The sequence below is a fragment of the Sinocyclocheilus grahami genome, unplaced genomic scaffold (assembly GCF_001515645.1).
Source record: "Sinocyclocheilus grahami isolate Dianchi unplaced genomic scaffold, SAMN03320097.WGS_v1.1 scaffold3.1, whole genome shotgun sequence".
NCBI lineage: Eukaryota > Metazoa > Chordata > Actinopteri > Cypriniformes > Cyprinidae > Sinocyclocheilus > Sinocyclocheilus grahami.
Genome location: NW_015505182.1, coordinates 7,473,407 through 7,485,495, shown reverse-complemented (window position 1 = coordinate 7,485,495; position 12,089 = coordinate 7,473,407). Strand labels below are relative to the sequence as shown.

Genomic DNA, 12,089 nt, shown 5'->3' with positions numbered 1-12,089 from the left:
ATATTATTCACACTAGTTTATTTTTTGTGTTTTCTCTAGGTTTCTCTGGTTAAATAAAGCTATATTGAGTGTAAAAGTAAAATATGAGTTTGTAGGGCATCGGTCTATGTAATTTACCCGCTATGTGGTAGTCTGAACAGTGTGGCTGACATTGGCTTTACCATTTGACAAATTTCAAAAGCAGACTCAGTCAGGATGAAACAGGTCTGATTAGAGATAATGCTGTGTGCCTGTGTGATGACGATGACGAAACCGGCTGACAGCTGGGCTCCATGCACAGACGACATTGTTTGTGGGCGGGAGGTAAACACAAACCTCAACATCTGTGGCAGCAGGAAGTGAGTGCACACGCACTCCTCTCTTGTTCTCAGAATGAGTGAGAGCATTACCTGTGATTTTCCCCTGCGTCTGTCTGAAGTGTGTGCGCACGGCCCATCTGAGATTTCAGAGACAAGGGGACTTCTCTGCACCTGCAGCCTGAAGACCTCTGTCTCTCTCTTTCTCTCACACACATGCCTGTAAGCGGGTAACTGACATAATTACTTATGCATGAACCGTTCTTCCCCATCATTTAAGGATAACGTTCATATAAATGTATAAGGGAAAGTTTATTTTTAGATGCTATGACTTGTCAACATTTCCTATGGAAGCTGTGTTCTGCCTCAGTAAATATAAGACTATTTCTCAAAATTTTAATTTTATGTCTTAGTGTAATTTAATCTTTATTTTAGAATTTGCCCTGCTTCTAGTGGGGATTGACAAATATAAGTGAGCTGTTTATTGGTTGAATTCCCTACTCTGTTACTTTCAAAAATATTGCTTTGTTTATTCGTGGTCATTTTATGGCTAAGCCAACAATGTTATTTTGAGGCGGGTCTATCTGTTTCATTGAGCAGTAGCAGAGAAGGGGAGTGTTTAGGACACCTGCTTGAAAACAGTCATTATTTTGCAGTTATCTTTGATGGATGCAGAAATTAAGTTTTCATGTGAGAAAATAGTGTTTTCCTTAAACCAACAACAAAACTGACAAATTTTTTTCCTTATTTTTAAAATTTATATCCAGTGTCAGAGGTAATTTTATGTCTTAGTGTAATTTAATCTTTATTTTAGAATTTGTCCTGCTTTCTTCTAGTGGGGATTGACAAATATAAGTGAGCTGTTTATTGGTTGAATTCCCTACTCTGTTACTTTCAAAAATATTGCTTTGTTTATTCATGGTCATTTTATGGCTAAGCCAACAATGTTATTTTGAGGCGGGTCTATCTGTTTCATTGAGCAGTAGCAGAGAAGGGGAGTGTTTAGGACACCTGCTTGAAAACAGTCATTATTTTGCAGTTATCTTTGATGGATGCAGAAATTAAGTTTTCATGTGAGAAAATAGTGTTTTCCTTAAACCAACAACAAAACTGACAAATTTTTTTCCTTATTTTTAAAATTTATATCCAGTGTCAGAGTTGAAGTTTTCTTTTATTTTCTTGACATCACAATTATTTGCAGAATTTCATGAAAAAGCTTAAATATACCCACAAAGTTTGCTTTGTGATTTTTTTTTTTTTACTATGTCCATGTTTTGTTTTGCTTAACTTTTTCCTTAAGTATTTTTTCTGCAAAGTTTCATTGAATAATTTTTCAATTATAAATAAAATATGTATATATATATTTTTTGAATAAATAAAACATTTTATTCGGGTGGCCTGACATGCCAATAACCAATTATCTTACTTTGAGATGGGACTATCTGTTTATTTCACCAATGGCAAACAAGGAGGGCATTTGGGAAAAACCTGCTTGAAAACAGTCATTGTCACTGCTGGAAGGTTTTTTTTTTTTATGTTAAAAAAGTGAAAAAGTCCTGCGGTTTGTTAAAACATCTTAAGTATCCCATGCAGTCTTTCCAGGAATAAGAGAACACAAAAACTTCATGCATAGTAGTTATAAATAGAAAGAATGCTGTTTAAAATAGCTATATATGTTGTGTAGCATGTCACAGCAAAGCTGTCATGAAAACTGCCAGAGGAACTCTCTGACTTCCTTATAGGATATGAAGAAAATATGTAAATATGTTCACAGCATTCACAAACCTCTGTAGTCGGGGCTTGTCTGTCTGCAGGCCGACTTTGTGTGTGTGTGTGTGTGTGTGTGTGTGTGTGTGTGTGCGCAAGTACTCCAGCAGTGGGGAGAATAGGAAGTGTCTGAGCAGAGAATGGTGTGTTCTTTGACCAGCATTCTTTAACGTGACTATCACTTTTCCCCTGCTTCTGTTAGATTCCCTCTCGTCCTTATTTGGATCTGCGTCTGACCTCTCCCACCAGTCACAAGTCAGACATTCCGCAATCGTGTTTGGCTCAGGCTGGATCTCCAAGACTCCCACTGCTGTCTCTGATTGCTTGTTGTACTATAAACTATTCTGAGATATTGCAACAAAAGAACATGGCTGTTTCATTAAGAACTTTTTGTACTAGACCAGAAAATCACTGAAAAGTCCAATGTAAACTTTGTACTTTTTTTTTGCCTGTGTAAAATGCCACACAGTGTTGCCAAATCTGCGTTTTACCACGGAATTGGGCTTTACACTGTTGCATCGGGTTGTTTTTTTTATGTTTCTCCATCTGAGGTGATTTATGATGCTCAAAAGTAAATCTAAATTTCCTGAAAGTCCAAAATAGATCCAAACCTGGTTTCATCTTGCGGTCCGATACTGTTTTTAGTGTTTTGCTTGATTGAATTAGTGTGTATAATGTCAAATATCTCATTGAGGAATGACGGTAGATTCCCCCTTATTAAATAATTGTATGCTAGTTAGGGAGAAACATAGTGCTCAATGTTTGTTAGCTCTGGTCTGAGGGTGAGGATGCCCACATGCTCATGTGACTTTGATACTGCATTTCCTTTGCTGTAATTATGTTACACATAGGGAATTTTGTCTGATGTAACGACATATATTCTTATGAACAGAGAGAGACAATGAGGGAATGAGAGGTGGAGGAGGACATGACTTCAAGCACACCATTAGTTAATGTCTGATTTCTAGAATGATTTGTGCAATGTGCATGGTGGGAAATCTAGTGGAGGACGTTTGGAAAGTGTTTTGGAAGGGGAAAAAATTTAAAACTGAGTAATTAATGAACAAATCATACAGCAGACACTGAAGAATGCTTCGTTTGACAGGTCAGCAATTCATGTGAAGTGACCCAAATAAGTCAGGCCTGATGTTTGAATTAAGTTGTATTCAGTAACAAAATATCAAACATACGTGACCCTGGACCACAAAACCAGTCATAAGGGTCCATTTTTTGAAATTGAGATTTGTACATCATCTTAAAGCCGAATAAATAAGCTTAAATAAGCTTGTTATGATAGGACAATATACGGCCGAGATACAACTATTTGGAAATCTGGAATTTGAGGCTGCAAAAAAATCTAAATATTGAGAAAATCGCCTTTGAAGTTGTCCAAATGAATTTCTTAGCCATGCATTAATCAAAGATTAAGTTTTGATATATTTACGGTAGGAAATTTACAAAATGTCTTCATGGAACATGATCTTTACTTAACATCCTAATGATTTTTGACATAAAAGAAAAATCAGAAAAGTCAGCATCCCTCAGATTCACACAGGTGTCCTAGCAGTATAAATAAATCATAAAAACGGTAATATTGTGAAATATTATTGCGGTTTAAAATAACTGTTTTCTATTTCAAAATATGTTAAAATGTAATTTATTTGTTATGCAAAACTTAATTTTCAGCATCATTACTCCAGTCTTCAGTGTCACATGATCCTTCAGAAATCATTCTAATATGCTGATTTGATGCTCCAAAAAAAAAAAAGTTTCTCATTATCAATGTTAAAAACAGTTCATATTTTGCGGAAACTGATTCGTTTTGTCAGGATTCTTTAATGAACTAAAATAATTTATTCTAAATAGAAGTTTTTTGCAACATTATAAAAGTCTTTACTTTCACTTTTGATCTTTATAACGCATGCTTGCTGCACAGTCTTTTGCCAAATTTTTAACCAGTATGTAAGTGGCTTTGAGTTTTATGTCATTTGTAACTATTGAATGTATACTATGCATATGCTACACTTTATATATAATAATAACGTGTTACCAAGAACACTAATGTGTACTATTCCAACAGGAACTCAACTTGGACTGGTTTCCACGCATGCGGGCCATGTCGCTGGTTAGCAGCGATGCCGAGGGCGAACAGAACGAGATCAGGAATCTTCAGGAGAAACTTGAATCCACCATGAAGCTGGTCTCGAACCTGTCAGGCCAACTGACTGAACTGAAAGAGCAGGTGAGTGCCGATGCTTTTGACCTGATGTCAGAACTTTATGTCCGTAATGCTGATGTGTTAGACCAGTTCTTCACGCCCCGATGAGGATGAGGTGTAGTCTTGACCCGTTTAGCTGTTGAAATAGACTGCACAGACTAGAATTGGAGTTGGGTGTGAGTGAAACTAGGCCTTCCAGGTCAGTCAGTACTCAGTACGAGTCCACAACCTCTACAAGGTTCAATTAGACCAAAGGGCAATGAGTCATTTCTGTCTGTCTTTCTCTTTCTGCCTTCAGCTCGTGGTATTTAAAATGATCTTTCACCTGCGTCACGAGGCCAAGTGTTGTTTCACTTTTATTCAGCCGCATTGTCGTCCAGATGAAGTTCTGCGAACTGGAGCTTGTTTGTTTCCACAGATAAACAGTGTAGCACACATAGATGAATATGATAAAGTGGGTCATTGACTTAGATGCTTAGATGCATATGCGTAATGGGATTTGCTGTCATGTTGTTGATTTCTTGTAAATAGTGTCGAATAAACACCAACTTGAGGTGTGCAGCCACATAAAATGGGAAGTGTCTACAGGGAAGTTGATCTGTTTTTTTTGTTCCCCAGACAGGGGGAAAAGGTCATTGTTTGGCTAAAAGAAGACAAAGCAAGTAAAAACCAACAAACTTTCACTATTATCCTGCGTCAATGTGGTGGTTACACGTGTCAGTAGCAGTTTTGCTTTTCCCTTTCTTACTTTAAACTTGGAAGAGAGAATGATAAGAATTCTTCCCACAAACATTTGAAAATGAATGATTTGTTTTCCCATTTGTTGATATTTGATGATAATCTTGGGCTGTGTTTTCAGTCTATGATCTTGTTAAAATATTATAACAGGTTTGTTTGTCTTTTTCTGCTATCATCCACTCTGTCCAAGATTTCACATGGGGAAAGTGTAAATAAGACAAAATTAGAAATAAAAAAAATCAAGTAACTGCAATAAAAAACCAAAAGACTTTCAGGCACCAGAAGCACCATTTATATGAGAATTGTCTAAAAATGATAAGACCCAAATACATCAAATCCATAGCAAATCTCCACTATAATAGTCTTAGAAAATTAATATACTCATGTTAAAAAAAAAAAAAAGAATAAATGGATGTATTCCAAAACCTTTTAATCTGCACATGTATGCTTAAATGCTTAGCATAATTTACATCAAAAGATAAAATATATATTTTGCCTATATATAAAATGACTGTTAATGTAATGCTATCTATCTATCTACCTACCTACCTACCTATACAAATTTAGTTTTAATTGTCAATTTTCAAGATGATTATTTCATCCTGTGATCTATTTCACTCAAAGCACTAGTGTAATCATGTGACGTCCCTCCCAGAGTTCCCTCATGTGACCCGCCTGGGGTCCTTTTAATGTAGTGATTCAGTCATTTCAGATTTATTTTACGAATGGGTGTTTTTGGGGTGAGCTTAAATCTAGGCAGGATCTCGCGCGGTATTTTAGTTCTAAAGCATTTTGTCTTGGATGTTTATTATTATTTCGCTTGGATTATAGATCAAGACGTGAAAAACTGCAGTTGACGGCTCCTTATATGGAGGAGCGAGCAGTGCCACTTACCTTTAAATGGCTGTGATTGTTTAGTAGTATGAGGTACTTCCTGTGGACATCAACTTTAATATACACATGCGTGAGCATTTTTTGGCTCGCTTTTGCAGCTGTTGAGTCAGAGTAGGGGATTTCAGTACAGACAGTCTGTATTTCTGTGGAACTGTGTACGTGAGCATGAGTGTGTGTTAGTGTATGTTGTAGCTCAGTTGCACAACACTGCATGACATTGCTCCATTTTATTTTCCAAGTAGCTTTTTATAAGGCAGCACACACACACACACACACACACACACACACACACCTACAATACACAGACACTCTTGTGTTATGAGGTCATAACCAAGGCAACATGAATGGACACACAGAATGCATCACTGCATGATATGCCTGATCTGCGGGAGAGACAAACAGGAGATGAGGAAGATTTCAAATGGACAAAAACTTCAGATGTATGTGTGTTTTTTGAATAAGGGAGCAGAGTTACTTTTACATATTCAACTTTAACATATATTTTTACATATTTAGATTTACTATACAGATGTGTGTCTATATATACATATATATACACTCACTCTGAAAAAAAACTGTTATAAAATATGTAAATGTAAAAGTAATCATCAGTATATAGTGTCACACACACACACACACACACACTTTTTTGGAATCCATTGTGAATTTATGTCCCAGTCACATTGTCTTGGTTAAACATCACTTACACTATCAGAATTTAAAATATTTTTACATTAACAATGTAATAAATATTATGTTTATTAAAGCCAAGTATGAATCTTATCAAGTTAGTGTTTTTAAGCATTTTACTTTCATTCCAAAATAATAACTCAAGGCAATAACTATTTAAAACAATATAAATTATTTGTTAACTTATGTTCAGCTATTCTTTTTAATAGTTAACTTTTGTTGAAACTTTTTTTTTCAAAATTCAATTCATTGTTAAGCAGAGTTACTTTTACATATTCAACTTTAACATATATTTTTACATATTTAGATTTACTATACAGATGTGTGTCTATCTACATATATATACACTCACTCTGAAAAAAAACTGTTATAAAATATGTAAATGTAAAAGTAATCATCAGCATATAGTGTCACACACACACACACACACACACTTTTTTGGAATCCATTGTGAATTTATGTCCCAGTCACATTGTCTTGGTTAAACATCACTTACACTATCAGAATTTTTAAAAATATTTTTACATTAACAATGTAATAAATATTATGTTTATTAAAGCCAAGTATGAATCTTATCAAGTTAGTGTTTTTAAGCATTTTACTTTCATTCCAAAATAATAACTCAAGGCAATAACTATTTAAAACAATATAAATTATTTGTTAACTTATGTTCAGCTATTCTTTTTAATAGTTAACTTTTGTTGAAACTTTTTTTTTCAAAATTCAATTCATTGTTGAATTTTTCAGATCATAAGTCATCAAAGCTCTGTAAATACGCAGAGATTTGCCAAGCTGATTACTCCATAAAAACTCCCACAGATCATGCTTTCATGCCATTTTAAGTCTTATTTTGAAGTAGCAAAGTGTTTATATACAAGTGTGTGAGTTGTTTACTTACTTTTTTTAAATTAGTCTTCCTATTAGCCATTATATTGTTAATTCAGACTGATTCGTAAACACGGAATGCGCAAGAACTCAAGAGGCGGGATTTATCACATTATCCAATCACAGCCGATCACAACCAGTCATGTCCAATCATATCGCAATGGAGGCATTGCCTCCTCTCACGTGACTTTCCCCCATTCATTCTCAATTACCCCCCTTTAGGGGGTCTGTTATAACTCAATGGGCTCAGGGGAGGCGAGAGAGACGCAGCAGACTCACGTTGTAACTTTACCTGCTGGTGTCGCTGTTGGACAGTTTTTTTTTTTAGAAAAACGAGTGATTTACAGTACACACTTTTTAATGTTGTTTTGTAACACTGGTGGTTTTATTTTTGAACAACGATTTATGTTTCTCATCCAATATTTTGAGGAGACACTGCCTCCCTTACCTAGTATAATTATATAAGAATATGTAATTGTAAATATCACATAAATATCTAAAATTATATTAAAAAATATCAAAACAAATTCACATAAACAGATGTACAATATGCATGCCTGGTGTGTGGGAGAGGCAGATAGGAGATGAGAAATATTTAGTTAAAATAAATAAAACTTCTTGTTGTGTTTTGTTTTGACAGATGACAGAGCAGAGGAAACAGAAACAGAGGATCGGGCTATTGGGACACCCCCAACACATGAACGTGAACCCCCAGCAGCCCGCCTGAACCCCCATTCCACCGGCCAATACACATATATATATATATATATATATGAGACTGTAAATTACTTAAGTGATATTTAATAAAATATGTATTTCTTGTTCAAAGGACCAGAACTGAAATATAGTTTTTGTATGTCTCTTTTTGTGGTTTAAATTGATGTATTTTGACAGTGAAAAAGGGGACATCAGCGTTAAATATCCATAATTTTGCTTCTTGTTTTACATTATTTATTTTATTTTGTTCATTAGCTGGTATGCTATATAATAGTAAGTACCTACATACAATGTGTTAATTTCAGCGGTACGAAAACCTATGTGCGTTTATATGTTTAGATTGATGACTGCATCATTTCACAGCTTTCTCATGACTTGACATTGTATTCACCCAGTCAATGCAAAGGAAGTTGAGCTTATTAAGAATTCAAGATTAATAAGAGTCGGCAACCCATGCTTCTCTAAGGAAATGCACTTTCTGTGACCTTTCATGTCGATCTGCAAAAAAGGGGGTAAAAAAGCTGTTTTCGACGCACTGGCAAAGCCTGTATTTATGTGCTTGTGAGTCGTAGACAGAGCAGCTTTGTATAGTAACAGAGGTCAGACTGGAGAGTCCCAAATCGATTTCAAAGTAAAACACTGTGGTATAACTTCGCTGTTGTCTGTAAAAAAGAGCAGAAGTGTGACTGAAGTGTCAGACGCACCTTAAATGCTTAATTATTGATACCTGGCAACATCGTCAGAAGTATCGCTCTAAAATCCCCGTGTAAAGTGCAACATCAGACTGAAACCTTCCACGAGTTAAATGACATTTGGGAAATAAAATGAACCGGTGCAAAGGCAGAAGGAGGAAATTATGACTGGGAACCATCGGTTTAGTAAGAAATGGGAAATTCTTGAAGTTTTAATATGTCCAGGGTGGGTCTGTGAGTGCCACTTTCTCTCTCTGCTTTTAGTAAGCTTATTATAAAGTTAATATTAGAGCTATTTCAACAGTGAGCCTCAGGACATTGTGCACGCTTTCTCATTTAACCGGCAAGGTATGAGCACGATGATCTATTAGTCATTTTTACACTTAGAGAGAGTGAAAGTACTTTGTGAGTGGTACTGTATGTTCGTCACATTTTGTGCAAATGTTCTAACCAGGCTCGTTTATAAAGAAGAGTTAAAGGGACAATTAGACTCAAATTCTGGGTATGATTATTGCTCCGTGTCAAACTGACCCTAATTGGATACAATACAATTCACTAAAAATCACATTTTGGAGGAAAATAAATAAATAAAAAACAAAACTTTAAATTTCAAAAACTTCAATACTTCTCACACATAAAAAAAAAAAAAAAAAAGTATGAACATGATTTTTTTAAAGCTGTGTTTAACAACCTTTTAAACATTTGTTTTTCACAAAATGCAAACATTATACAAAGTATTTTGCATATATTTTTCAAATTTTAAATTGACATGTTTTTGTGCATTTCTGAATATATATATATTCTTGCCTTCTTGGTCATTAATATGAGGGTTAATGAAAAAGAGCATTTACATTCACACTAATGAGCAATCTGAACTTTATATATGCTACTTGCAAAAACAGTTTGCAGTAAAATACTTCTGCTATTTTAACTACTTGTATGTATAAAATGCAAATGATGGACATTAATGTAAAGTGTGCTTACGTTTTTACAGCATTCCTTTTCTTAAAGCAATAACAACACACCTACATTTAATATTAGGTTAACATATTTGCAGTCAAATAAGGGGACTTTCCTTAAACGAAGAAAACAGCCTGTGAAACTGAATTGGCATTGGGACAGCAGGCTGTTTAAGACTAAACCAACCAAACCGTTCTGTTATCACATGACCTATTAAAATTCTTGTTCCACTTCTCTAATAAAAGTGACTATTATAAGGTCCAACTGTGAAATTAACCACTTAAAACACGTTGCATTTGTAGTTTATTGCATTAGCTTTTTAGGGTCATGGTGGGCTGTTCCATTATGTGTTTTTCTTCTCAGACTATGACTGCCAGTTCCAAGTACTATCTGCATATTAAGCACATGTTTATATTTCTCAGAATTCACACTAAAGTGTGAACCACAGTAAGCCTATATTACACCTAAAGCCTCAAGGACTGATCACAAATCTGCTTGCATTCTGTATGAAGTGACTGAAAGGAAGTGTCTCATGCACTGGCTCGGTCCTCCGCCTGTGCTGAAGGATGCTTTGTCATCCTGTTGCTGCACTTAGAGAGATAAAAAAACAACAACAACAACTCCCACTTCTTTTCACCAGTTCTATTTGAATTTCAATTATTAACTATATTATATGAGCAGACCTTAATGCGGCTGCTACCAGTGCAGAATTCAGAGGGACACATTTTCCTTGCATAGCCTACATTCAATTTGTTCATTTAAATAAAGTGTAGGCTATTCTTATAAATAAATCAACTCATAATTTCAAACGAATTAACTAATTATTTTATTTATTGTTAAATAAAATAAGTTATTTTAGTGAGAGAAAACAAACCAAAATCATTTACTAATTTTGTGTTGATTATAATATATTTGCATCGTAGGCATCACACTGCTTTTCTTGTTGATATGGTCATTAATTTTAGCAGCATGTTATAGGCCTATTGTAACATGGACCTAGCAAAGTAAATCATGCTACATACTTCTTTACACGTGGCAGCATTTCTAGACTCTTTAGAAGAAGATAAATCTTGCCACATTTTATTTATGACAGTCATTCTGCGCGTTATTTACAGTTAAACAGCGCGTGAAGCACCGCTGCCGCCATTGGCACGTTTCTCCTCAGCGCGCTCGGTACTAAAATAAACGGGTCCTCCGCCTCCGCCCTCTCCCTGCGCCGCCATGAGGAGTTCAACGTGACCGCCGCCGAGTACAACCGGCCACAACAAACCGAGCCGCAGCACGAGAGAGCCATGAGCGGCTGCACGTGGAGCGCCAAATGGTCCCGGTGTGAAGTAACGGCGCATCTGCTACTATTGTGTAACCATGACAACGGCTCGCTCGTGTGCCTGCATCATGTCAGGGGAATTTTGTTAATGGATACTTGCATTAGGCTATATCGATGGAGCAACAGGTGCTCTGGACATCATTCATTTGACATCCGTTTCTTTCTAGAAGCTTCTATCCACTGCACGCACACATTCAGACCCGCGTGCGTGTGTTTATAAAGCAACAAAATCCTTTATGCTTAAGCACAGCTCACATTGGTAGGGAAAATATTTGCTGGATCCGATGAAATGTTAAAGTATGTGTTTAATTTTTTTTTAATAATTGATACATCATTATAATTATACGTACATGTATTTATATTTCACACACATAGGCCTAATTCTTTCAATTGTGTTGATCTACCATCATAATTACGACAGTAATAAATCTTGTCGTGCTGTTTTTGACGGTAGGGTAGTCTAGATCAAATACTCTGAACGCTTTGTCTAGATCTACATCATAACATATGCTTTCAAGTCAATCCAGGATAAGGCGCTCACAACACGTTTCTCGAGAGTAGGTCGAAAACTAAAATGTTAAAGTATGTGTTTAATTTATTTGTAATAATTGATACATCATTATAATTATACGTACATGTATTTATATTTCACACACATAGGCCTAATTCTTTCAATTGTGTTGATCTACCATCATAATTACGACAGTAATAAATCTTGTCGTGCTGTTTTTGACGGTAGGGTAGTCTAGATCAAATACTCTGAACGCTTTGTCTAGATCTACATCATAACATATGCTTTCAAGTCAATCCAGGATAAGGCGCTCACAACACGTTTCTGAGACGAGCTGCTATTGTGCGCTGAGAGAGAGAGAGAGAGAGAGAGGGAGAGAGAGAGAGCGAGAGAG

General features: G+C 35.6%; 1 protein-coding gene across 1 annotated transcript in view; it reads left to right on the top strand.

Annotated features, from left to right (window-relative positions):
* The window catches only part of itpr1b (inositol 1,4,5-trisphosphate receptor, type 1b), a 154,227-nt gene extending 145,999 nt beyond the window's left edge, over positions 1-8,228 (top strand). The window contains exons 62-63 of the mRNA XM_016267396.1: positions 4,144-4,305; positions 8,129-8,228. Of these exons, the coding sequence (XP_016122882.1) occupies positions 4,144-4,305; positions 8,129-8,215 (249 nt within the window). The 3' untranslated portion in view covers positions 8,216-8,228. The remainder of the gene's footprint in view (positions 1-4,143; positions 4,306-8,128) is intronic.
* Positions 8,229-12,089: the final 3,861 nt, after the last annotated feature.